At 39.9% G+C, this 27,912-nt stretch overlaps 1 protein-coding gene across 5 annotated transcripts in view; it reads right to left on the bottom strand.

Moving 5' to 3' along the window:
* Nucleotides 1–27,912, bottom strand: part of MTMR10 (myotubularin related protein 10) — a 58,568-nt gene that overhangs the window by 11,763 nt on the left and 18,893 nt on the right. For all 5 annotated transcript variants that reach the window (XM_072796029.1, XM_072796022.1, XM_072796005.1 and 2 more), the window contains 7 exons: nucleotides 25,860–25,996; nucleotides 24,191–24,263; nucleotides 23,332–23,474; nucleotides 16,435–16,525; nucleotides 9,614–9,785; nucleotides 8,453–8,540; nucleotides 8,275–8,363 (listed from right to left, as the gene is read on the bottom strand). In XM_072796029.1, the coding sequence (XP_072652130.1) occupies nucleotides 8,275–8,363; nucleotides 8,453–8,540; nucleotides 9,614–9,785; nucleotides 16,435–16,525; nucleotides 23,332–23,474; nucleotides 24,191–24,263; nucleotides 25,860–25,871 (668 nt within the window). In that variant the 5' untranslated portion in view covers nucleotides 25,872–25,996. The remainder of the gene's footprint in view (nucleotides 1–8,274; nucleotides 8,364–8,452; nucleotides 8,541–9,613; nucleotides 9,786–16,434; nucleotides 16,526–23,331; nucleotides 23,475–24,190; nucleotides 24,264–25,859; nucleotides 25,997–27,912) is intronic.

The following is a 27,912-nucleotide window of genomic DNA, read 5'->3' as shown; positions in this document are numbered from 1 at the left end:
GACCAGTGGGACTGAGCTGATGTGTCTAAGGAGAAATGGGTGGAGAGAGCTTGGACAACAAAGAGAATCTGTCTTACTTATGAAGGGTGGGACAACTGGAAAAACAAAGGAATTAAAACAATTCACAGCTTAGTAAAATTCAAAGATTAAAAGTGCTACTGGCTCTAAGGGTTCAGAATGAACTCTCTTCCCAAAGTGCTGTAGGCTCCCCTCTAATAGCAGTACCCCTCCCTAAGCACTTGACCAGCAGACATGGCAGTCAACAGCAGCCTTGGAGCGTGACAGGACAGACAGGTCATCTTCAACGTGACTGAAGTAAAAAATCCATCAGAGATGATCTGAAGGCAGTCACCCTCCTTTGCAGAAAGCTGAAGGGTCATGTGAGGGTCATGTCACTTGACGTTTATTTGCTTCAGCAAACATAGCTTTCTTACATATGGTAGTGTGGAAACAAACCTAAGATCTGGCTGTACCAATAACAGAGTGTGATACACAATTTGAGGCTCTCTGAGCTGGGTTTCTAAGATCTGTTCCCTTGTTCTTCATTTATTTAATTAAGTACTGAATAAATATCCAATATGATAGTTCTTTCCTGAGTGCTGAATGTATAACGGTGTGCAAATCTAGTCCCTTCAGCTCATGAGTTTACAGCCTAATAGCAAAGACAGGCAATAACCAAGCTAACACACATATACAATTAAAAACTGAGGTAAGAGTTATGAAGAAGGGGGAGGAGCAAGATGGCGGAGGAGTAGGGTCTCCAAATCACCTGTCTCCACCAAACTACCTAGAAAACCTTCAAATTATCCTGAAAATCTATGAATTCGGCCTGAGATTTAAAGAGAGACCAGCTGGAATGCTACAGTGAGAAGAGCTCGCGCTTCTATCAAGGTAGGAAGACGGGGAAAAAGAAATAAAGGAACAAAGGCCTCCAAGGGGGAGGGGCCCCGCGAGGAGCCGGGCTGAGGCCGGGGCGAGTGTCCCCAGGACAGGAGAGCCCCGTCCCGGAGACGCAGGAGCTGCACCGACCTTCCCGGGGGGAAAGGGGCTCGCGGGGAGGTGGAGCAGGACCCAGGAGGGCGGGGATGCCCTCGGGCTCCCGGGGACAGTAACAGCAACTGCGCGCCCAGGAGAGTGCGCCGAGCTCCCTAAGGGCTGCAGCGCGCACGGGGGACCCGGCGGGACCCGGAGCAGCTGAAGGGGCTCGGGCGGCGGCTCCGCGGAGGGGGCTGCGCGGCCCCGGGAGCAGCTCGGAGGGGCTCGGGCAGAGGAAGAGGCTCCGTGCGGAGGGGGCTGCGCGGTTCCAGGAGCAGCTCGGAGGGGCTCGGGCGGCGGCTCCGCGGAGGGGGCTGCGCGGCCCAGGAGCGCGAATCCACCAGCGCAGGCCCCGGAGCACAGGGCGCCGGGACACAGCCCAGGATCCCGCCTCCCCCGGGACAGGCAGAGGCCGGGAGGGCCCAGGACAGCGAGGACGCTCCTGCCCCAGCTGAGCACATCAGCGGCCCCGCCCCGGAGCCTCCAGGCCCTGCAGACGGAGTTCCTGCCGGAGCTGAATCCAGGTTTCCAGAGCTGCCCCGCCACTGGGGCTGTTCCTCCTGCGGCCTCACGGGGTAAACAACCCCCACCGAGCCCTGCACCAGGCAGGGGCAGAGCAGCTCCCCCAACTGCTAACACCTGAAAATCAGCACAACAGGCCCCTCCCCCAGAACACCAGCTAGACTGACTGACAACTTCCAGGGGAAGCCAAGGGACTTAAAGTACACAGAATCAGAAGATACTCCCCGGTGGTTCTTTTTTTTGTTTGTTTGTTTTTGTTTTTGTTTTTGTTTTGTTTTGCTTTTTGATTTGTTTCCTTCCCCCACCCCCTTTTTTTCTCCTTTCTTTTTCTTTCTCTTTTTCTTCTTTTTTTTTTTTTTCGTTTTTTTTTTTTCTTTTTCTTCCCTTTTTTTTTCTCTTTCTCTTTTCTTTCCTTCTTTCTCTCCTCTCTTTTTCTCTTTTTCCCAATACAACTTGCTTTTGGCCACTCTGCACTGAGCAAAATGACTAGAAGGAAAACCTCACCTCAAAAGAAAGAATCAGAAACAGTCCTCTCTCCTACAGAGTTACAAAATCTGGATTACAATTCAATGTCAGAAAGCCAATTCAGAAGCACTATTATACAGCTACTGGCGGCTCTAGAAAAAAGTATAAAGGACTCAAGAGACTTCATGACTGCAGAATTTAGAGCTAATCAGGCAGAAATTAAAAATCAATTGAATGAGATGCAATCCAAACTAGAAGTCCTAACGACGAGGGTTAACGAGGTGGAAGAACGAGTGAGTGACCTAGAAGACAAGTTGATAGCAAAGAGGGAAACTGAGGAAAAAAGAGACAAACAATTAAAAGACCATGAAGATAGATTAAGGGAAATAAACGACAGCCTGAGGAAGAAAAACCTACGTTTAATTGGGGTTCCCGAGGGCGCCGAAAGGGACAGAGGGCCAGAATATGTATTTGAACAAATTCTAGCTGAAAACTTTCCTAATCTGGGAAGGGAAACAGGCATTCAGATCCAGGAAATAGAGAGATCCCCCCCTAAAATCAATAAAAACCGTTCAACACCTCGACATTTAATTGTGAAGCTTGCAAATTCCAAAGATAAAGAGAAGATCCTTAAAGCAGCAAGAGACAAGAAATCCCTGACTTTTATGGGGAGGAGTATTAGGGTAACAGCAGACCTCTCCACAGAGACCTGGCAGGCCAGAAAGGGCTGGCAGGATATATTCAGGGTCCTAAATGAGAAGAACATGCAACCAAGAATACTTTATCCAGCAAGGCTCTCATTCAAAATGGAAGGAGAGATAAAGAGCTTCCAAGACAGGCAGCAACTAAAAGAATATGTGACCTCCAAACCAGCTCTGCAAGAAATTTTAAGGGGGCCTCTTAAAATTCCCCTTTAAGAAGAAGTTCAGTGGAACAGTCCACAAAAACAAAGACTGAATAGATATCATGATGACACTAAACTCATATCTCTCAATAGTAACTCTGAATGTGAACGGGCTTAATGACCCCATCAAAAGGCGCAGGGTTTCAGACTGGATAAAAAAGCAGGACCCATCTATTTGCTGTCTACAAGAGACTCATTTTAGACAGAAGGACACCTACAGCCTGAAAATAAAAGGTTGGAGAACCATTTACCATTCGAATGGTCCTCAAAAGAAAGCAGGGGTAGCCATCCTTATATCAGATAAACTAAAATTTACCCCAAAGACTGTAGTGAGAGATGAAGAGGGACACTATATCATACTTAAAGGATCTATTCAACAAGAGGACTTAACAATCCTCAATATATATGCTCCAAATGTGGGAGCTGCCAAATATATAAATCAATTATTAACCAAAGTGAAGAAATACTTAGATAATAATACACTTATACTTGGTGACTTCAATCTAGCTCTTTCTATACTCGATAGGTCTTCTAAGCAAAACATCTCCAAAGAAACGAGAGCTTTAAATGATACACTGGACCAGATGGATTTCACAGATATCTACAGAACTTTACATCCAAACTCAACTGAATACACATTCTTCTCAAGCGCACATGGAACTTTCTCCAGAATAGACCACATATTGGGTCACAAATCGGGTCTGAACCGATACCAAAAGATTGGGATTGTCCCCTGCATATTCTCGGACCATAATGCCTTGAAATTAGAACTAAATCACAACAAGAAGTTTGGAAGGACCTCAAACACATGGAGGTTAAGGACCATCCTGCTAAAAGATAAAAGGGTCAACCAGGAAATTAAGGAAGAATTAAAAAGATTCATGGAAACTAATGAGAATGAAGATACAACCATTCAAAATCTTTGGGATGCAGCAAAAGCAGTCCTAAGGGGGAAATACATCGCAATACAAGCATCCATTCAAAAACTGGAAAGAACTCAAATACAAAAGCTAACCTTACACATAAAGGAGCTAGAGAAAAAACAGCAAATAGATCCTACACCCAAGAGAAGAAGGGAGTTAATAAAGATTCGAGCAGAACTCAACGAAATCGAGACCAGAAGAACTGTGGAACAGATCAACAGAACCAGGAGTTGGTTCTTTGAAAGAATTAATAAGATAGATAAACCATTAGCCAGCCTTATTAAAAAGAAGAGAGAGAAGACTCAAATTAATAAAATCATGAATGAGAAAGGAGAGATCACTACCAACACCAAGGAAATACAAACGATTTTAAAAACATATTATGAACAGCTATACGCCAATAAATTAGGCAATCTAGAAGAAATGGACGCATTCCTGGAAAGCCACAAACTACCAAAACTGGAACAGGAAGAAATAGAAAACCTGAACAGGCCAATAACCAGGGAGGAAATTGAAGCAGTCATCAAAAACCTCCCAAGACACAAGAGTCCAGGGCCAGATGGCTTCCCAGGAGAATTTTATCAAACGTTTAAAGAAGAAATCATACCTATTCTCCTAAAGCTGTTTGGAAAGATAGAAAGAGATGGAGTACTTCCAAATTCGTTCTATGAAGCCAGCATCACCTTAATTCCAAAGCCAGACAAAGACCCCGCCAAAAAGGAGAATTACAGACCAATATCCCTGATGAACATGGATGCAAAAATTCTCAACAAGATACTGGCCAATAGGATCCAACAGTACATTAAGAAAATTATTCACCATGACCAAGTAGGATTTATCCCTGGGACACAAGGCTGGTTCAACACCCGTAAAACAATCAATGTGATTCATCATATCAGCAAGAGAAAAACCAAGAACCATATGATCCTCTCATTGGATGCAGAGAAAGCATTTGACAAAATACAGCATCCATTCCTGATCAAAACTCTTCAGAGTGTAGGGATAGAGGGAACATTCCTCGACATCTTAAAAGCCATCTATGAAAAGCCCACAGCAAATATCATTCTCAATGGGGAAGCACTGGGAGCCTTTCCCCTAAGATCAGGAACAAGACAGGGATGTCCACTCTCACCACTGCTATTCAACATAGTACTGGAAGTCCTAGCCTCAGCAATCAGACAACAAAAAGACATTAAAGGCATTCAAATTGGCAAAGAAGAAGTCAAACTCTCCCTCTTCGCCGATGACATGATACTCTACATAGAAAACCCAAAAGTCTCCACCCCAAGATTGCTAGAACTCATACAGCAATTCGGTAGCGTGGCAGGATACAAAATCAATGCCCAGAAGTCAGTGGCATTTCTATACACTAACAATGAGACTGAAGAAAGAGAAATTAAGGAGTCAATCCCATTTACAATTGCACCCAAAAGCATAAGATACCTAGGAATAAACCTCACCAAAGATGTAAAGGATCTATACCCTCAAAACTATAGAACACTTCTGAAAGAAATTGAGGAAGACACAAAGAGATGGAAAAATATTCCATGCTCATGGATTGGCAGAATTAATATTGTGAAAATGTCAATGTTACCCAGGGCAATGTACACGTTTAATGCAATCCCTATCAAAATACCATGGACTTTCTTCAGAGAGTTAGAACAAATTATTTTAAGATTTGTGTGGAATCAGAAAAGACCCCGAATAGCCAGGGGAATTTTAAAAAAGAAAACCATATCTGGGGGCATCACAATGCCAGATTTCAGGTTGTACTACAAAGCTGTGGTCATCAAGACAGTGTGGTACTGGCACAAAAACAGACACATAGATCAGTGGAACAGAATAGAGAATCCAGAAGTGGACCCTGAACTTTATGGGCAACTAATATTCGATAAAGGAGGAAAGACTATCCATTGGAAGAAAGACAGTCTCTTCAATAAATGGTGCTGGGAAAATTGGACATCCACATGCAGAAGAATGAAACTAGACCACTCTCTTTCACCATACACAAAGATAAACTCAAAATGGATGAAAGATCTAAATGTGAGACAAGATTCCATCAAAATCCTAGAGAAGAACACAGGCAACACCCTTTTTGAACTCGGCCATAGTAACTTCTTGCAAGATACATCCACGAAGGCAAAAGAAACAAAAGCAAAAATGAACTATTGGGACTTCATCAAGATAAGAAGCTTTTGCACAGCAAAGGATACAGTCAACAAAACTCAAAGACAACCTACAGAATGGGAGAAGATATTTGCAAATGACATATCAGATAAAGGGCTAGTTTCCAAGATCTATAAAGAACTTATTAAACTCAACACCAAAGAAACAAACAATCCAATCACGAAATGGGCAAAAGACATGAACAGAAATCTCACAGAGGAAGACATAGACATGGCCAACATGCATATGAGAAAATGCTCTGCATCACTTGCCATCAGGGAAATACAAATCAAAACTACAATGAGATACCACCTCACACCAGTGAGAATGGGGAAAATTAACAAGGCAGGAAACAACAAATGTTGGAGAGGATGCGGAGAAAAGGGAACCCTCTTACACTGTTGGTGGGAATGTGAACTGGTGCAGCCACTCTGGAAAACTGTGTGGAGGTTCCTCAAAGAGTTAAAAATATACCTGCCCTACGACCCAGCAATTGCACTGTTGGGGATTTACCCCAAAGATACAAATGCAATGAAACGCCGGGACACCTGCACCCCGATGTTTCTAGCAGCAATGGCCACTATAGCCAAACTGTGGAAGGAGCCTCGGTGTCCAACGAAAGATGAATGGATAAAGAAGATGTGGTTTATGTATACAATGGAATATTACTCAGCTATTAGAAATGACAAATACCCACCATTTGCTTCAACGTGGATGGAACTGGAGGGTATTATGCTGAGTGAAGTAAGTCAGTCGGAGAAGGACAAACATTATATGTTCTCATTCATTTGGGGAATATAAATAATAGTGAAAGGGAAAATAAGGGAAGGGAGAAGAAATGTGTGGGAAATATCAGAAAGGGAGACAGAACGTAAAGACTGCTAACTCTGGGAAACGAACTAGGGGTGGTAGAAGGGGAGGAGGGCGGGGGGTGGGAGTGAATGGGTGACGGGCACTGGGTGTTATTCTGTATGTTAGTAAATTGAACACCAATAAAAAAAAAAAAAAAAGAAATAGAAAAAAAAAAAAAAAAGAGTTATGAAGAAAACTGAGAGAGCCAAGGAGAACATATAACTTGAGGACTGATCTAATTGAGGAGGTAAGGGAAAGCTCATCTTCAGGAAGTGATGTTCGAACTGAGATACAAAGAATGAGTAAGTACTGAGTGGGTGGGGTAGAGAGTGCTCAAGGATAAGCATGAAGAAAGGCAACCCAAAAGGGAAGAGCACTGGCAAACGGCAGGAGATGGGAAAGCCCAGGCAAAGTCCATGGGGCCGAGGCCTGGAGCAGCAGGCATGGTACTGGCTGAGACACTAGAGGAAGAAATGAGGGTGCCTGACAACACACTGGGCTCAGAGGGGAGATAGCTAGAGTGGACACACAAAGGTTTGTAAGATTTCTAAAGAGTATATGACAGAATTTGATGATGGACTGAATATGGGTAAGGAAGCGAGAGAGAGAATACATCCAGGGTGACTCATGGGTTTCTGGAGCAGGCTGGGAGAGGGTGTGGTGCCCATATATTGGAGTCTGGCTTTGGACATAATGAAAGGGACTTTGAGATTTCCACACAGAAGATGTCACATCAGAGATATAAATTTGATGGTCACTAAATCCACAGCCACAGAACTTCTCTAGGATGGAAATACAGAATGGGCAGAAGCAGTGGACAGATTGCCAAGAACCAGGGTTGCAAAACACACAGAGTACAGGTGAGAAAGAGGGGCTTCAGGAGAGTGAAAGAAGCAGGAACCTGGGACTCAGAAGGCTTTAATGAGAGACAGATCAATAGTGATGCCCACCAACTGATGAATGTCTACTGCTTGAACAACATAGAGATTACTGGTGACTTCAGCAGATGATGCCAAACTTGTTTGTGGAAGCTAATCATTTAAGCTACTGTGACTCTGCAGACCTAACACACTCTGAACTATAAGAAAAGTTTGATTTATCCAGAAGTATCTCAACTGGAAATCAATGCACTTTGGAAGTATGATGAGGTGACACTGTTATAGCAAGACATGAACAACTTAAGATCTTTTAGTGTCTTAAAAGCCAAAAGAGTTAAAACTATATTTAGTACAACTTAAATATTAATTTTATGCATTTTTTTCAAAACAGTAATTCTTGCATAGAATATATGGTGCTAATTAATAAAACTCTGCCATTTTCCAAGTATTTTCAAGTAGTCAGGAGTTTACTGTACTCATTTATGATAACTAAAAATGTCCAAAGTAACAATGACCATTTCCTGATTACCTCTGGTCAATTTTCCTCTGTTGTAGCACATCTTTTATGAGGGCCATTCGCACAAGAGCACTGCCATTAGAGTGACTCCAGCACCAGAGCTAGGAGGGAAGCAGAGCCTTTACTTAACTGAGTAGAAAAAAAAAAAAAAAGACATAGGTTTGAATGAAATCCAACAGACATCACTTACTGGCATCCTTCTTCCAACAAAAGAATGGGAGAAGATCTTCAGATCCTGGTCTGCTAAAGAACTTGGTACTACAAAGTATTCTGGAAGGCTGGGGAGGAAAAAGCAAACCTAACATAAGAGTCCTCTGCTTTAGGCAGGTGCAGATCCCATATATAATTTTTTTTTAGAAGATTTTATTTCTTTATTCATGAGAGACACACACACACAGAGAGAGAGAGAGAGAGAGATGCAGAGACACAGAGGGAGAAGCAGGCTCCATGCTATGCAAGGAGCCTGATGTGGGACTCGATCCCCGGTCTCCAGGATCACACCTTGGGCTGCAGGCGGCGCTAAACCGCTGCACCACCGGGGCTGCCCCCATATATAACTTTTTTTTAAAGATTTTATTTATTTATTCGAAAGAGAGAGAGAGAGAGAGAGAGAGAGAGAGCGAAAGGGGGGCACAGACATAGGCAGAGGGAGAAGCAGGCTCCACACAGGGAGCATGACGTGGGACTTGATCCCAGGTCTCCAGGATCATGCCCTGGACCAAAGGCAGCATTAAACTGCTGAGCCACCCGGGCTGCCCCCCATATTAGAATTAAACATGTTTATCTTCATTTAATTTGTACCCTACTTGGTGACCACATGGTAGGCACCATGGAAGACAAGGCGGGCCCTAGGTATCTCCTTCTTAAACATGTGTGATGCGGTTAATTAACACAACTTATGTTTATGGCAGGAGAAAATATCCAAAGGAGATGTATGAAATGGTCTCCAAAATGATTAATTTATCAACATGTATTCAGTTTCTGAAAAACATATCCACCTGTATTCTCTATGGCTAAGGACACAAGGCACACAAGATAAAACCAAACGCAACCCACAAGTCTGCTAAGAAGTTTTAGCTCCTCCCTCTCTCTTCTAACTGTTCTCATCCCCAAAAGACACCCAGACTCTAGGATACTGCCTGGACAGCAATTCCAAGTGGATAGGCTCACTGTGCTGTAAGACAGCCTCCTTTCTCTCTTCTTCCCTTTATCTTTAAAATATTCATGAATGTGCTATTCAAAACAAATATTCCATTCACCATAACTTAAAAGCTATCAGAGAGCAGAGTTTGATGATTATTCATAAGAGGTCATTCCCAGCTATAAATAAGGTTATTAAAACTGGACTTACCAAGTGGATATCATGTAACCCTCGTTAATAGAACAAACTCTCCACCCGGAAGCACCTGTTCTCTTGATTTCTCGGTCCCAGTCTGAGTATGTTTCAAAGAATGGGGTTTTTTGGTTGCTGCCACCAACAGCTCCACTGCCACCTCCTGAGGGTATTCCGTTAATTTTAGTGGCTACAAGAAAAAGCAATATTGTTAGTTTTGTTTCAATGGTCACATTTCACATTTCGTCCCACATTCCCCGTTCTTTCTTGGCACCTCCTTAGTCAGGAACACACTTGGACGGGACATCTCCTCCCTGTGCGTCTTTCAAGTCTCTCCGAGATGTTCCTACTGTTCCCAGCAGTCCTGAGAAAGAGGCGGCCCTCCTCTTGTCAGAAGAATTCACTTTGTTTTATCCTTATCTAGCTCTTTCCTGACTCCTTCAGCATCACTTAGTTTCTCTGTCCTTCTACTTGGCTCTATCTCTTCTGCCTTCAAACACAAACAGGTCACCTGGACTTTGAAAAGACTTTCATTTGACCAAACCACCACTACTCCACCTATTAATTTGACCAAACTGCACCACTACTCCATGCTATACATTTTTCCTCTTCTGTTACTAACCACCTTCCCAAATGATGAACAATGCCTACTGCCCAGATTTTCTCTTTTTCAATGGTCTTCTATCTCTACTATTCCACAGAAACCACTCACGAGCCTTGCTCATCCCCCTGCCCTAAACTGTGGGGTAAATTCATGTCATGCTTATTTTTTCCACACGTTTTGCCTGAAACAATGAATGCTTCCAATCATCTGTTCTTGACCAAATCTTTCATCCTTTTAATACTGACACCTCAACTCTCTTCTATGGCTTATTATAAAATTCTTGGTCTCATAACAGTCCATTTTCCTTTGAAAAGTTCACAAGGTTTCCTTATACTCCACCAGAGGGCCACTTTTATCTGGGGATTTCAGCCTGAATATCCTTAGCAAGAAGCCCTCTCTCATCAAGGAAGGCTGCTATCCTCTGGGACATGCGCACAACCTCAGGAAGGCCTGCAGAATGACCCAAGGGAAGGAGAGCATCTCAGCAGTCAGTGTGATCTACCCTGGCAATCTGGAGAGACAGATGGCACAATCTTTCCTGGTCCTGTGTCTCACAGCTGCAGGCTGCAACGGTGGCAAGAGTCCCGCCTGACATCCCTGACATGATGTTCTCCAGCACTCAAATCAGCCTGCAGCCTGCCATGGGACACAATTCCCCAAAATCATGCTTTCATGATGCTATACCCTTGTCCCAAACTTCCCCTTATGCTCATTTTCCAACTTCCTCAAGCAAACCTAAATGGTTTTGCTGAAAAAGCCCTTAGATAATCAACCTGACCTTTCATTATGGCCTAACCCCCATTTTCCCCTGAAGCCAAGGAAACCCCTTCATTATCCCATGAACATGCCATGCCCATTTCTGTGGACCATTTATTAGCACCTAGTACAGCACAGTTTTTTTCTGAGAACCTCCAAGGTGCTAAGGCCTGAAAACTTAAAAATGGGTAAGGTTTTATCTCTATTTTCAAAGTGCCAACAAGACAGTGGCGGGTAAGTTCAGCACCAGTCACAGTGAGCTGGATGTACAAGCGTACTGAGAGCACAAAGGATGACAACCCTAACACTCACTGGAGATGAAGGCCTCAGGACCTGACTACATCCCCTGACTTGGGGAGTGAGCCAAATGTTGCTAGATGGCTGGTAAAAAGGAGGTAGGCATGCTGGGCAAAGCAGAACATAAAAAACGTAGTATAATTGTATTAAAATCAAGTAATGAAATACAGCTAGAGCATTGGGAATGCAAGGGGTGGTGGAAGAGAGGCTGGAAAATTAGATGGGGCCAAGACTCTTGGTCTGCGCTGCCCCAAAGAGTAGCCATTAGCCACATGTGCTATTTAAGTTGAAACAAAACAAAACAAAATAAAATAATGCAGGTCCTCAGTTGTACCAGCCATACTTCCAGTGCTCAACAGGCACACGTGGCTAGTGGCTCCTATGCTGGACAACGCAGATGAGAGAACACTGCCCTCCCTGGGTCTCATGCACCATGCTAGGAATTTTGAATTTTATACTTCAAGTGGCACCAGAATTACCCAGTGATTCTGATTTCAGTAGAGCTTGTTTAATATGAAAATGCTAAAACCAAGCACATATCCTGGAGTGCCACTCCATCTCAGTTCCTTCTTCAGAGTAACTACAACCAGAAAGTATGCTGAGGAACATGGGAACTGTAATCTCTATAGGATGCAGAATTCCCAGGCAACTGTGACTTTATACACAGTGTTCCAGAGCACCAAAACCCACAGAAAGCTATTCAACATTAGAAAATGTAAGTAATTCATCATATGATCAAATTGAAGGGAAAGAAAAAAAACCCATATGATCAGTTCCGAGTGTAGAAAACATTTGATCAAGTTCAATACCTACTCACAATTTTAAAAAACAAACTTCAGGAAATTGGGACTAAAAGGGAAATTCCTACTTGATAAAGGGTAATTACCAGAAACACACAGTAAATATCTTCATCAGAATCCGGAACAGAAATAATGCCTGCTATCCTGATTACTATTCAATATTGTACCAAAGGTCCTTGCCACACAATGAGACAACTACCACCAAAAAAGAAGTATAAAGAGCACATTCTCAATTTTTAAAGAGCTATGAAAATAGTTTGACAGGATACTCTCAGCTAGGAGTCTAGAACTGAGTACTTTTGAATGTTTTGAAGTTACTTTATTAATAAACTAGGCTGAGAACATGTAGTTTATAAGATTGTTTCTCTGGCAAGATTCAGTCTCAGTATCTAACTACAAAAAAGACAAATTTTCTGAATATCGGGTGAGAAAAGCTATAGGATATTGAACTATTTACTATTGTACTGGTTTTGGTTGTTGAAAACCTGTCCATTTCCCAACAAGTAGGACTGTTTTATGCTCTACATTTCCTTCTGTGAGAACTTATTAGAGAATGTGTAGCAGATACTAATCTGGCATTAAAGAGTCTGGAAATTCTAATGCTATCAGAAAGTCCCAAAGCCCTAATGCCTGTGGCCTGCTCTACAAGTGGATTACTAATGGGTGCAGCAACAGACTGGCAAAACAATCATCTCAGGAAGATCCAGCTCCTCTGAGAGTTAGTTACCTACTTTAGAACAGCTCCTCAGCCAACTGAAAGTGAAAACTAGATAGTGAGCATTCCTGCTCTTGGCTTTTTTTTTAAAGTTATTTATCTGAGAGTGAGCAAGAGTGAGACAAATGCACAGATTGGGGGCGGGTGGGAAGGGCAGTGGGAGAGGGAGAGAGAGAATCCTCAAGCATGACTTCTGCTAAGGGCAGAGCCCAACATGGGTCTCCATCCCAGGACACCGAGATCATGACCTGAACTAAAATCAAGAGTTGCATGCGCTCAACCAACGAGTCACCCAGGTGCCCCTCCTTGGCTATCTTCCCTGACAGTTTAAAAGTCTAATCCCATGCTGTGCTGAAATTAACTAGTCCCATCTATATTTAGAATGGTCTCAAGCAACAGCAAAGACAATAAAAGTGGTTAACATACCAGAAGAAAGCCTATCGCCTTTATGATACTGCTGAAATCAGAAGTCATAAAGGATGACAAGGGTAAAAAGAGAGCTGTGATATTAAGTGCAACAGGTTGAGTCAATGGCTGTAACCGGGAGATCTGTTGGGCCTGGGGCAGACCTGGGATGGCTGCCTTTTAAAAGATCCTCCAGGAATTCTGATACAGGAAGTTGGTTGGGAGCCACTAGTATTCAAGAGACAGAAGGATCAATCACAACCATGTATAGCTACACTGAGAAACTTAAAAGAACTGACAGGCAACAAACTTTAAAAATTTCTAGTTTCAAATGGATTATGTTCTCTGTAAGTGGTTTTCAAATAAGCATTTAATGGAAAATCTAATACCAAGGCCTATGTTAATAAAAAGGATAAAATAACAAAATAAACCACCGAGAACATACATTTTCTGCTGTGGGTCTACTATATGATACCTTGAGATTACGCCATAGCATTTGAAAGTTCGATGTCTGCCATGGAGTAGAGCTGCTAACACTGAGGCTGCAGGTAACTTTATGAAGTTTTCTTTCTTTTTTTTTTTTTTTTGGTTGGGGGGGGGGGCAGAGGGAGAGAGAATCTTAAATAAATCCATGCCCAGGACAGAGTCCGATGTGAGGCTAGATCTCACCATGCTGAGATCATGACTAGAGCTGAAATCAAGAGCTGGACTGAGCTTAACCGACTGAGGTGCTCAAGTGCCCCAACTTCATGAGGTTTTCAATTCTTCAGACTGGAGGCATAATCTGAATCTTTGATTTTTATCACAAAGATGAAGCTGTACTTTTGGGACATTATTTGCCTGATAATAACCTGACCAATGAAAGCAGAGTCCTTGTGGTTTCTTCCAAATTAAAGAAGAAAAAAACCAGAACCTCTGTGCTTATCTGTGCCAGTACCTCCCACATTGTTCCTGGGGGAGGTATGCCTCGTTGCTTTACTTTGGGATCCTCGCAGAAGTACCTGGATGAGTGGTGAGCTATGCAGAGAAGGTGTTTTCACTCAAGGGATTATGAACTTGGAAGAAAACCTCTGAGTGCCAAAGGCCATCTAAAAGAGTCTTTTCTTAGATAACTGCAGGGGACATCTTCTAACTTCAGATCTTATTTGTGGAAACAGCTTTGTCACCTACCTGCCTGCAAAAAGGACTTCTTTATTCTTTAATCCAGCCAATGAATCAAGGTGGCATCCAGAAGTTCAAGAGTGGATTATTGGGCATCTTTCACTCACAAATTAATGAATTCTGACTGCAGTGTGTGGAAATTTCAGGCTTCTTTTGATCTTAAGGATGCAGTTTATGCTTCTGCAACAGCACGGAAGGATATTAAAGGGTGTTACCCTAGAAGGAATCTTAACAAAACTCTGGCCAAGTTTTAGGTTTATGAAGTACCTGTCAAAGGAGGAAGTGAGTGAAGGATGTAATGAAAAAAGTGTTCCTGAATATTTTAAGTATTAATTACCAAATTTTATTAACAAGCTATATATAAGAAGACACAGAACTGACTGATGTAAATAAGAAAACCCAGTAGTAGAAGAGCAATGTGTTGAATAACTATTTAAAGTATTATTAACCCAGAGATGCCCACAAGGAATGGATGAAGAAAACTGAAAAGTAACTGGAGCAGGCATCAGGTTCCCAAACACATAATGGAGTTTACTGCATTCACTGAGCTCAAGTCATTATGTTACTTCAGAAATCATGGATCTATATTGTGGACAGAATCATTTCTATTAGAAAAAAATAGCATCAGGAATTGATCTGTATCATAAACAAATTTAAGTGGGACTCAAAGACTCTTTCTTATAACTCCTGGACCTCCCGGAATTTTCATTTCAGCTACTCTCTTGCAAGTGTGGGTGAGGATCTTATTGAAAATAACCTTGATGATCATGGTCTATAGCCTTATGATAGTCCAAAGAAATATTCACCTAATGAGTAGTGGAGGATCTACAACACTTTTATGTTTAGACAATAAGTGAATTTTATAATTTATATTAAGAAATAAACTTAAAAAGTTAATTTTATTTTGCTCAAGCATAAGTTACAATTGGTTACATTTTGATAGTTAAATGTTTTGTTATCCAATTTCTATAAATACAGCACATATGATAAAAGCTACTCTTCCTGCAAAGCATGACTTTCACATACCATCTCTATGGTGTTTACAAGTATCTTTTAAAGTAGTGAAAATATATTTATACCACGTGCACCTACAGATACTCCATACTGTTCCTATATTTTAATGTATTTACAATATAGTGATACTCAAATATGCTTTTATTATAGAGATTATTTAAATTACCATAATATGTTTTGAGGTAATAAAATGAAAGACCAGTACAATTAATTTGTAAGATCCCTGTCCAGACTATGCTGGGGTGAACTGATCTTTCACTGTAAATATGTAACTGATTTATTCTTCTTCCTTAATAGTGGGAGAACTCATGTCTCAGTAGGTAGAGTTAATGTGTGGCCCCTGATTTCCAAGGGGCTAATATGAAACATGTTTTTCCTCTATCCTTTTATTTTTTTAAATGGCTGATTAAAATTACATTTGCATATAAGAAATATACAGAATTACAGGATCATCTGGAATTTTCCTTGGTGATGTCATCACTGAGTAATTACATACTCAGTATATGAACAATACTATTTTACTTTTACAAAAACTGCTTAGAATATACTTGTCCTTAAGACAAATGGCTCCTCTTCCTTTTTCTCAATCTAATTCAGAAACATAAAGTCAATATTTTGATGAGGTCAATCAATGATGATCTCTCCACTAAAAAGTTTAATCACTTTCGCTTTTGCATGAAATCACACTATGCCAGAAAAGATCATGCATCTCAAATATCTTTTAATTTTCTGCTTGTTTTCTTAAAAGATAACATCATTTCAACTCAAGCTATCAATTAATGTGGGTTCGAAAAGGGAGAATCTTTCTTCACCATAAAAAATAAAAGCCAGAGACTGTGGTTTAGTAAAAGACCTGACATGATTCTTATAAGCCTATGTTTATAGCTGCTTACAGATTCTTCCTCGTCACTTTCTGAGAAATGATCTAAGAAATATTGTCTCTTTTAGTATATAGTGCTTTCTTCTTTAGCAGTTATAAAGCTAGTAATTCTACCATTGTTAAAACTCATATACTTGGAAGCCTCTGATAAACATAAAACTTATACAATGTAAAGTTAATCACAATATTTAATATTTTCATATTTACCTGAATTGTGGTATTTTTTCCCAACATATTCAAATGCAAAGAGTAGCTGGAGGTCTGTTGGCTGGGAATAATGAGCTATTGCAAGGCATACCTAGGAAAAATTCTACATTTAGAATTTGATTTTAACACACTTATTTAAATGAAATGTACAATAAGGCCTTGATTATTGGGACCATCATCTTGGGTGGGGCAGTGATCACAGATACTTATTTACATGTTTTTTTCTGTGAAAGAGCTGTGAAAGAGCTAGACTGTGAAAGAGCTCCTTAAGGCCAGGTTTCTCATTCAGTGTTGGGCCCCCAGGACACTGTTTATAAGCTTTTGTGAGTACATGGTAAGTATTCAGTAAGTGTTTGCTGAGTTGAATTTTAACAGCAAAGTAATTTTATTCAAATAAAGAAACTTGAAACCTAAAGACGCATTCTCCTAAAAGGCAGCAACATGTGTGTGTGTGTATATATATATATATATATATATATATATATATATATATACTCCCTAAAGAAAGGATTAAAAAGTTTCATTTTTGGTGGACTATAATGATTTAATACAGGAATCTGGAAGGCTTAATGTAAGGTATGAAATTTTAACATTCATACCTCATGCATTAAAAAAAAATCTAGCCTAATAGAAAAACTATTATCACAAAAAATGAAAATTAGCAACAAACCCAAAATATAGGATGGCTCAAAGAGGTACAAACACACAACACACACACACACACACACACACACACACACACACACACAACTGCATTTAAGAAAATGGTTTGAGACTATGTCTAGGGTGGAGAAAGCATGGGCCTCTCAATTGAACAGATCAGGGCTTGAATCCTAGGGTCTACCAAACACTTGCCCTGTAAGTGGTATGAAATCAGTTCATCTCTCGGAGTCTCAGTGTATGCAACTATAAAATGAAGAGAATACCTATGGCTACATTAAGGATTAATAATCTTAATGCACACCTGGCCTCTGCAAAACCTCCACACATGGAAATATAGTTGATATTACTCCCAACTGCTGCTGGAGGGAAGGAAGCAGACAGTGCTCTATGTTTACAACGCCCTGGACTAGACTTCTGCAGAAAACACTTTTAAATGATCAGAGCAGAAAGAGGAAATTTAAGACATATGCAAGGAGAGAAGAGAAGATCTTCCTTAAAAACATTAAAAAGCAGTGAGCCACAGCGATATACTTTTGACAGTAAGTAAGCAGGAAAAGTTTAGTTAATGATTAGTCCATGTCAATTAGTGGTGTTTGAGATGGGTTAATGCAAATCCTACCTAATGGGTAACTATGTGTCAAGTTCTTGTTTAAAAGATATTTTAAAAGTCTTTTATGGAATAAATGTTTCCTGTCTTACTAAATTAGAATATACATACAAATAAGAGGACAAAGGTTATCACTGGTTTTAGATTTGACTAAAAATAATATCCAAAGGTTTTTGAAACTTTCATATAATACCTCAGTTTTCTTGATGACTACAAGGAGAGCTTTCTAAGACAGTCTCACCTATGCAATTAGGACCCAGTAATCTACATTCCCATCCCTAATCTGTCCAACAGTCTTCCTTAAGGAGATGCTTCCAGCAGCAAAACTACTGAAATCTGTACCTTGAAGAAGTCCTTGACCACTTTCTATTCCTTTGGGCACTATATTTAGTTTATAAACTTTGTTGTACTTTTCTCAAGATTATCTTTCATTTTTGTTCCATTTCTCTACACTGCCACAGCCATATTCTTTTTTTTTTTTTTTCACAGCCATATTCTTAAGCCATACTCACCTTTTGGCATCTCTGTGGGCCTCCCTACATTCTGCAAAAAAAAAAATTCACAATGCCTAAGGATTCCCTTCTGAAGATGAAATTTGGACCAATAACTTTGCTTACCAGGTAAGCTGCTGGCTTTCTGAGATACCTACCTAATAAAAGAAATCTCATTCCTGATTCTTCATCAAACTGGCTCTCCTTTACCGGACATCCCTTTCTTTCCCAATATCCCCTCAGTGGTCTTCTGTTGGAGAACAACATACTTGCACATACTGTGCTTGCCTTACATCCGGCCACCTCCTCTGCCACACTCTGCCTGGGAAATTCTCCACTACTCAGCCAACTACACTGTCACTGAAACTACCACCTCTGTTCAACTCCAATCTCTTCACAGGCCTTCCCTGACCAAGCCGATTTTACAGTATTAACTGTAGAAACCCTTTTGTTCTCTGTGAATAACAACCACTCTGATATAAAGTGTCTCTTCAGTTAGCTGTGCTTGTATAGCTGAATGCATTTGAGAGTATTCATGAAATAGTTTGGAGTGTAGATAAAAAGGGCATAGGGATTCTTCGTTTTACTTCCACCATTAAATGCAATCCCTCAAGGGTAGATGCCACCTCTGTCATTCATTTGACAGATACTTCCTGTGCATCTAACCATGTCCAGAGCCTGGGGCTACAGCAATGAACAACAGAGATGCAGATCCCCGGCCTCACGAAGCTTACATTCTAGGAGGGAAGACAGATAAAAGATAAAAAAGAACAACTACAGTAAGGGAGCTCATTAAAGGAAAGGGACATGAAGTGTTATGGTGAGACGAGAAGGGAAGAGGTTAATAATTTAGAGAAGGAGAGAGACCAGGAAAAACCTCTCTGTGCAGGGTGAAGACCTGAAGACTTCTGCATTTTTGCTCTCCTCAGTAGCTTTCTGAAGGTGCTCTGTGCACCACAGCAGCTGCACTAAAGATACTAGTTGACAAAATTATTAACATAGTAAGGAAAATGCTCTAAGCCAATGGAATGAGCATATAACATTTTCAAAGCAGCCACAGGCCTAGTTTACACAAAAGAAATTCATAGATCATTGATTATGCATGGAGTATGTTGTTTACTGCTACAAAGCAAAAAACAAAGTTTATCTGCTAGGCAAAACCAATGTAGCCTATTTCTAAAAAGTCCGTAAGAACAGTACAACATCACATTTATAAAGGTTAGAAAACAGATCAGTATATCTAATAGCATCTCCATTGCAAGAAGACTATAAGCAATCTTGTGAAACCTAAATGGTTTAATCACCAGCACAACAGCTGATTAGAGTGGGGGCGGGGGACACAGAACTTGAACTAAAGCTGGCGCTGAGTAGTGTAATTAGAAGTGTGGACCACTTAGTTCTAAGTAACTTAAGGGGCGTCTTTAGGAACCCAGATAAAGGCACATACTGCTTACGCTATCTGGGTTACATCCATTCTGTTATGTAGGACATTTTGAGAAGGAAAGCCAAGAATCCTCTCCCTCAAGCTTTTCCATACACACTCTTTAAAAAGCTTATGTCCACATTCTTAGCTTCCATCACTAAGAACTTGAAAGATTTTAAAAAGTAGGTCTCATTTTCATGTAAAATTATTCTAATTTTGCAATGTACTCCATAAACATTAAAATTTTTAGAAAAACTCTACATCTTTAAAAAATGCTTCTGAAAATAGTTCATCTGCCCTGGCTATCAAGGGAATGAAGAATATCTTTGTACTAAAGACATTAAGTTATGGTAAATAATTAATTTACTGGAGGAAGAAAAGTAAACACTTCTGAAATGATTTTTGGACCAAGACTGATCTTGTGGACAGAAGCCAGAAGTACCCACAGTTGGTTTCTCTTCTAAGACCAGCTGGGGGCGCAGCACTGGAGAAGCTCTAACCTCATCAAGTTCCAGCACACTGGCAAACGAAACTGGTTTCCTGTATTTTTGTGGTTTGAAAGCCACCAAGGAGTAGTCTCAGATTCAAGGCAAAAAAAAAAAAAAAAAAAAAGAATTTAAGGAAAAGCCAATTTATTCTTTAAATAGATGGGTTGAATTTTCACTTTTAGAAAGTACACCTGACAAGTGGTTTACACTTAATCCATAAAGTGGAGACTAAGGGCATACATTTTACTTACCATATATACACACACATATATATTTTATAAGTGATAAACCATTAAAGAATTTTTTTTTTTTGCCCCTTAGTTTTGAACAGAGTTCTTCAAAAGGAAAGGGAAGCTCCAACATGCTTTGAGGCTAGACATCCAATTCTGCAAGATCAAATTCCTTTTTGTTTTACATAGATCTGTCCCAAACATCCTTATTTACTTGTGACAGACCAAGGATATGCAGGATGAATGCTAAGCATACTGCCATCTAATCTTGTCCTCACACAATTTAGGCAACACCAACTAGACTACCAGAAGGCTATAGAGTAATATTTAACAAAATGTGAACAAATTTAGCATTTCAAGATTTCATACTTCAAACAGAAATATGAATGCTTTTGGTATTTCAAAGGTAGTCAGTTTTTACCCACCAGAGAACTCTGAATGGGCATCTGGTCATTTTAAAACAACTTATAAAATCAGAGCATTTCCAGAGAAAATTTAGCAAAGTTTCTGGGAGGTAAAATCAAGCTGTAACTTCCCAACTGTTACCTAATTTTAGATGAAAACTTTCACTTGAAATAAAAGAATATGCTAGAATTCTTGTTTTTAACTCATGAAGCCAGTAAACTTTGGCAGCACACAGGCCTTAACCTCTGTGTCTGAAACGTTAAATCAAGGGAAAAAAAATCTCTATTTAGGGCAGCCTGGGTGGCTCAGTGGTTTAGCACCACCTTCAGCCCAGGGTGTGATCCTGGAGACCCAGGATCGAGTCCCATGTCAGGCTCCCTGCATGGAGCCTGCTTCTTGCTCTGTGTCTCTGCCTCTCTCTCTCTCTGTGTCTCATGAATAAATAAATAAAATCTTTATTTATATTCTTATTGCCTTTCATTTTCTTTCCTGCACCTGCCCCTCCCTGCAACTTGGCTGTACAGAAGATAAAAAAAGCATTTCTTTCAGGCCTGAGGTTACATGCTTTCAATGTTTTAAGCAGATAGGAAAGGACTTTTGTCAGAAGTCTGGTCCTGGGAAAGGGCATAACCAGTTGGACGAGGCTGTTTTATGCAGACAGTTCCATGCGGCCCCCTTCATCACTTACCAGCAGACAACAGACAAGGGCAATCCTGAATTTCCAGGGCACTTACCTGTTTCATTCATTTGGCAGCTAATCACTTATGTGGAAACATCTTTTATGTCACTACTTTGTACCACTATTCAATTTTCATTTGTTCATGCTCTAGCTTCTCAACAAGCACATTTGCCTCACACATTAAAGATGACCAGCAGGTCAAGAATGAAGCCAAGTAATGATGGTTTCCAGTGACTGAAATAGAGTCCTCCGAGAAATATAATTGAGAGTGGGAGAGGGAAACTTTCTGAAAGAATATTGGGCCACTGTACCAATTTCTTACTTAAAAAAAAAAAAAAAAAAGTCCTGTCCTAACTAAATCTCTTAAGTTCTATGGTGTCCCTATTCTTGAAATGCTATACATCCTGAAATTAAGATTTTCATTAGCAGATTCCTGATGCTCTGACTGATTAAATTACAAGTACATATTTAAGCCCAAAAAAGTAGCTCAGCTAAAATGTTTTATATATAGCCTACTATCTAATTAGTCCTCAAGTCTTTCTATATAAGCATAGGCATCTCAAATTAGTAAAATGCCAAAATCACAAACTGCAGAACTGAACAGATGAAAAGGGCCTTAAAAGCTACCTAGCTGAATTTTCAATAACGCAGCATGCCAAAAGAGGGCCTAACAGACTCTACCTGAAAACTTTTAGCCACAGAGCCCACCATTACTCTGCTAGATAATCTAGTTCCAGAGGTCCAGCATATTCAAATATTCATCTTATGCTTACCCTCCTGTGAGGAAACTGTTGATTCGAAGTTCTAAAAATAAATATACAATGTCCTCACCAAACTGTATGAAAACAGCTGCCTTAAGAATTTTTTGATGGCCTTATTTTGATATAAACAGAAAATTCACTGCATTAAGTCTACTAACTATGGAAACCAAAGGCACCTATTTTGGGGTGGTGCAAAAGCTGACTTATAGAATCAGAGCATTTCCACTGAGAAGAAGGTTCCACTTCACTAAGAAACTGTTTCTTTATTCCCAATGTGTGGGAGTTGGCTTCTCCTGGAAAGTGTTATATTCTCTGCATTTGCTGCATCATAGACTAGACCAGTAGGGCATTCGGTTAACTGGCTTCACTCCTTTGCCAAAGCCAAAATGTGGGATGAAGGAAGTGGGAATTTCTACCATGAATCTTACTCCACTAGCAGGCAATAAACATTCCCCAGAAGGCAGGAGAAAAACAAAGCCAATTAAAAAGTTCCTAGGCTTTTAGCTATTCTTGTGGAATAGCACTCAAATTAATTCACTAAGGTTTTTTTTAAGGACTAATAATTATTAGGCTTCTCCCATAACTATACCTTTACCTAACCCTTAAATCTAGCTAGTTCGTTGATGAGGTTCTGAAGTATTATCTAAAGTTCTAAACAAGAAAGAAACCAGCTGGTAACGGTCTAAATGCAAAAGATACTAATTTCTACATCACAGTTTCTAGTATTGTAGGAGCTGATAAAATCAAAAAACAAAAAACCTACATAGAATACTTTAAAGCAGGGATGCCTGGGTGGCTCAATGGTTGAGCTCTGCCTTCGGCTCAGAGTGTGAACCCAGGGTCCTGGGATCAATTTCCGCATCGGGCTCCCCACAGGGAGCATGCTTTTCCCTCTGCCTATGTCTCTGCCCCTCTGCCCACATGTCATGTCTCTCATGACACAATAAAAATATATTTTAAAGCAGCCACAAATCATCCAAGGAAATAGTTCTATTAACATTTTTGGCTTTGACTTAAGGAGATACCTGATAACCTCCCCTACTCGAAAAAAAAAAAAAAAAATCTGAGCAACTGAGAAAAGAGACCTTCCATACAGAACTGATATTGGTAAATATAGTGCAAAACCCAAAACTTGATATAATAGTATTACCTTTTTGGCACTTTCAGGACCTGATTCATCAAAGCGAAATCTGACAATTCTGAAATCTTTACAGTAAATAATTAACTCTGTTGGATTAAATTTCAGTTTCTGGTTGGGACCGAGGACTTTCTGCTTCCTCTTGTGGTCATTTACTATAAATGAAAAAATAAAGAAAAAAAATGTAAAAATTCTTTTCTGTTATTCACTTTTTAGTATACTTTAATAAATTATTACTGAAAATAATTAGAAGGTTACCCACCACTGAGCACTGCTTCTCTGGAATCTTTCATATTTGTCTACAATTTCTAGAACTTTGGGGGATTGGTTTTAAAATTTTGCTTTAGACTGTATTAAATGACCTTTGCACAAACCCACCACCATCTAGGCACATTTAAGCTTAAAATTTCAATTAAAAAGAGGAAAAATACTTAGAAAACATAAAAAGCTAAATATGCTGTATTTCCATTTAGAAATAATGTATTGAGCTCAGGGCACCTGCATGGCTAATTGAGCGAATTGGGTTGAGCATCTGACTCTTGATTTTGGCTCAGGTCATGATTTCAGGGTCATGGAATTGAGCCTTGCAGTCAACAGGGAATCTGCTTGAGATTCTCTCTCTCCCTCTCCCTCTCCCGCTCCTGCTCCTCCTTGCTCACATTTGCTCTCCCTCTCTCTCTAAAATAAATAAATCTTTAAAAAAATAATTTATTGACTTCTCTTTCATTAATATTCTCGGGACTCAAAAAAGGGGAAAACATAAACCTACAGAAATAAAATTCCAGCCCAAATATGTGAGAAGTGTGATTCTTTATGCAATACTTCCTGAAGATAATCAGCTTTTATGGACTGAGTAAAGAATACTACATACCTGTGACAATTTGCTCAATACATGTTAAAGGGACATCATGCTCACCAAGAAGAAGGTTTCTGTAATGAAATCTCTGAAATAAAAATTATGTTCATGTTAAGTCTTTCCCCAACAACCTTAAATGGTAGTAACAGCCTTACTTTTACATGTGATAAGAAACTGTGATGGCTATGTAAAAAGATCAAAAAGCTTTTTGTCTGTAGAACTATGAGAGTTCTAAAGAGGGAGTATCTTAGAACACATTTCAGTCATGAAAAGAAGAAAGAAACACATGCTGTGTTCATACTCTTTTCACCTATCTCTCCATACTTTTAAATATGAAATGAAGTTGTGTAAGATAATACAATTATAATATCCATGATACGTAACATTATCAGTCACTTCATAGGCAACCATTTGCACGTCTAGTTCTGGTTGAATCCATCATAAATAAACAAATGGAGAAAATAAAGAAAAAGACTCAAGTCATCAGATTTTAAGGGATAAAATAGTGGCTTGATTTTACAAAGGAGACTTTAGAAAATCACTCCTTAGAAAGTAATTTTTAGAGCAGAAATTCTACTAGAAATATAAATCTTCAGGCAAACTATAGCTCGTTTTTTTTTTTTTTTAAATCTGTCAACAAACACTTTATACCAATTTTTAAACTCAGAACATAGTTGACACTATTAACCTGCTGTCAGAAGAGCACTGGTTTGTTTTCCCTGCCACTGGTATAGGATGTAAGGTATTTTAAATACATACATCTCATTTAAATTCTGTGCCCCAAATAAAAATGAAGCTAAAAACAAAGGGAAAAACCCAAGTCTACAGCCTAGTATGTCTACATACTAGATAGCTGTAAATGCCTTTAGTCTCAATATACCTACCAAAGTTTGCAATAAACACACAAATATACAGTAAATATTTTGGCAAACTAATGAATGATTATATAAAATATACTTATCCAGAGTCAGACACTTAAGTCAAAAGTTTACAACTGATATTAGAGAACAATTCCTATTATAAATAAAAGTCTAAAAAAAAATAAAAGTCTAGGGGATAAAAGTATATAATACTTTACAAATCAAAACAGAAGAGCCAAGCAAAAGCCCAGAATTTTTAAGTTGATCAAATGAAGACCTGAACTTTTAAAAACCAAAATTAAATGGAACTATTTTCCAGTGAGACCATAAAATGGCAAGAGGGTTATTACAGAAAAATTTCATTAATATTTTTCTTTATTCTAATTATACTAGAAATTTGGGATTTCAAACTAAATTTGATGTTTCAGAAAAGTGACTAATTAGTTAAAAATACTATGAAATCTAGAAAATGTGCTGCCTTTATATAATTATTTGCTAAATAATTAAACTTTTCTCTTTGGGACTAGCAAAATAAAAAAAGCACTTTAAAAGATGTGGAAGAAAGAAAATACTAACTCCATTACTGAAAGGATATCTACACAATAATCACAGGAAATAAGCAAGGTGACTCAACCATCTCACTAATTCTACTCGAGTCTCAACATCCTCCTTACACTTTATTTTGAATTTTAAAATAATACATTCCCAACACTGTTAATCACATAATGACTTTATAATTTTCCATACCTGTGCTTTATGTAATTATATGTACTGCTTAGAGTCAAATCCTTGACACAAATAAACAGCACACAAATAACACACACCTGTAATGGCATCGGGTCATCCGTAATAAAGGAAATTTTGAAGTTACTGCAGATCAGCTTTCCCCACAGGTCGTACTGACTTGTGTCCGTTGCAATGCATTTTCTCACAAAACTGACTTCATTTACGACAATTTCTCCTTTTCAAAAAGAAAAATATTGTATGAGCTACAACTATACCATAAAATATCTACAGTCACTGTGTGGCCTATGAGGACTGCTTCATGACGATGAGGGCTCACCAGGTGCCAGGCACCAGAGTGCTTTCATCCTCATAACAGCAGCATCAACAGTGAGGCACTGCCTGCTATGTGTAAGATATAGAAACTGAGGCAAGAAGAACTCAGGGATCTGAGATAGTTCAACCAGAAAGGCTGATACCCAGTCTGCATTCTTTAGTACTATGTGATACTGCCCTCATTATCTTTTATTGAAAGGCATTCTGGAGAAGAAATAAATATACTCTCTTCTTCAGAGTACTACTTAACAGAATATTTGTATTTTATTAACAGGTGACTTTACACCCCAAACCAATGTCTTTGAATCCTTTACTAAGGGATGAGGAAGAGAGTTTGGGTTTAATCTCAAAATTAACCATACAATCTATTTATTTTTGGTAAATAGGGTTCAGGATGGCAAGCTAGGAAGACGCTAGACTCATCTCCTCTCATGGATATACCGAGTCTATACCTACATATGGACAATTTCCTCTTAAAAAAAAAAAAAAAAAAAAAAAAACCAACCCTAAAGGCTAGCTGATTGATGATTACACATTGGCCAAATGAGAACTAAATCATATACAAGCAGGTAGGAGAGACTGGGACATAATCTCACTATAAACTCCATCCCTGTATGGTCACCCACAACCAGGATGGAACACAAAACCTGGAGGTTCTCCCTGAGGAGGCAAAGGGTTCAAATGTTACATTAGGCATCCCAAGTTTTAACATATACCTTTAGAGACAAGCCTTCAAAACATGTAACTCTGAAAACCAATGAGGCTTGCATCTCAAGACCCGTAAGACCATAGAGATCCAAGAAATTGCTCTTAAAAGGCTCAGACACTTGGACTCACATACCTGGGGGCCCAGGTCAGAGGTAAGCTGATGGTGCTTACCAGACTTAAAGTGAAGGAGGCTCACCTGCTTATATTAAAACACTAGCTTGAAGGGCAGGCGCCTAACTTAACACCTTTATCTAGGAGGCTGTTGGAATTCTCTCCAGGGAAAAGATTAGTGAGCACCGTATCACACATTCCCTTTGCTGTGCTCCAGGGCACTAGAATCTCCCAGTAGGGAGCTTTTACATGTATCTAACTGGTGCCTTGATTTTTTTGTAGCTGTCAACTGGGAAGCACCTCTTGATTGCCTGGCTCTGGAGGCCAGGGAGCTTGTGTTCTTCGTCCCATGGGACTGTAATAATTGGTGTCATTCAGAAAGGAGCTCATACCTCTGCCTGGAGCCCTAATTTTTGTGATTGCTGCCAGGGGACATCTCTACATCACGTGGCTCTGGTAGTCAGTGGGATTTACACTTATGAGTCCTACAGGACTGTAACCAACAGAGAAAGAGTTCTTAAACAGCTATCATCCCCAGGGCACAAAAGGAAGCCAACACACCCAAAAGCTCAGTCTTTCCTGTGAAGAAGGACCATTAGGTAATCAACACAACTGTGGCCTGAGACGCAAATTTCTAATTACATACACATCTAGGGTTGGGCTGTAATCCTTTCCAGAGACTTCAGAGGGTGGGTGCTATCTTTGTGCTCATGCTCTGCAGCACTCCAGAGCATCAGTGTCTCCTGGAGGAGCACTTTATGTGCCTCTGGTGCCTCTGGTACCCTGGCTTTTATGTCTGGAGTCCTAGTTTTTGCCCAGGGGACATCCCTTGATCATCCGGCTTTAGTGGCCAAAGGGGTTTACATTCTGGGTCCCATGACACTGTGGGAATGAGACAGCTGGTTCTTGGCAAGCAACCACCCCTATGGAGCTGCACAGGCAGGTGACAGGAACCTCCCCCCACCCCCAAATCTTTCTAAAGGAGGCCCCTCTGCTTGT

This window comes from Canis lupus, chromosome 2, assembly GCF_048164855.1.
Source record: "Canis lupus baileyi chromosome 2, mCanLup2.hap1, whole genome shotgun sequence".
Taxonomy (NCBI): domain Eukaryota; kingdom Metazoa; phylum Chordata; class Mammalia; order Carnivora; family Canidae; genus Canis; species Canis lupus.
The sequence above is the reverse complement of the archived record's forward strand: the minus strand, read 5'-3'. Positions and strand labels throughout refer to the sequence as shown.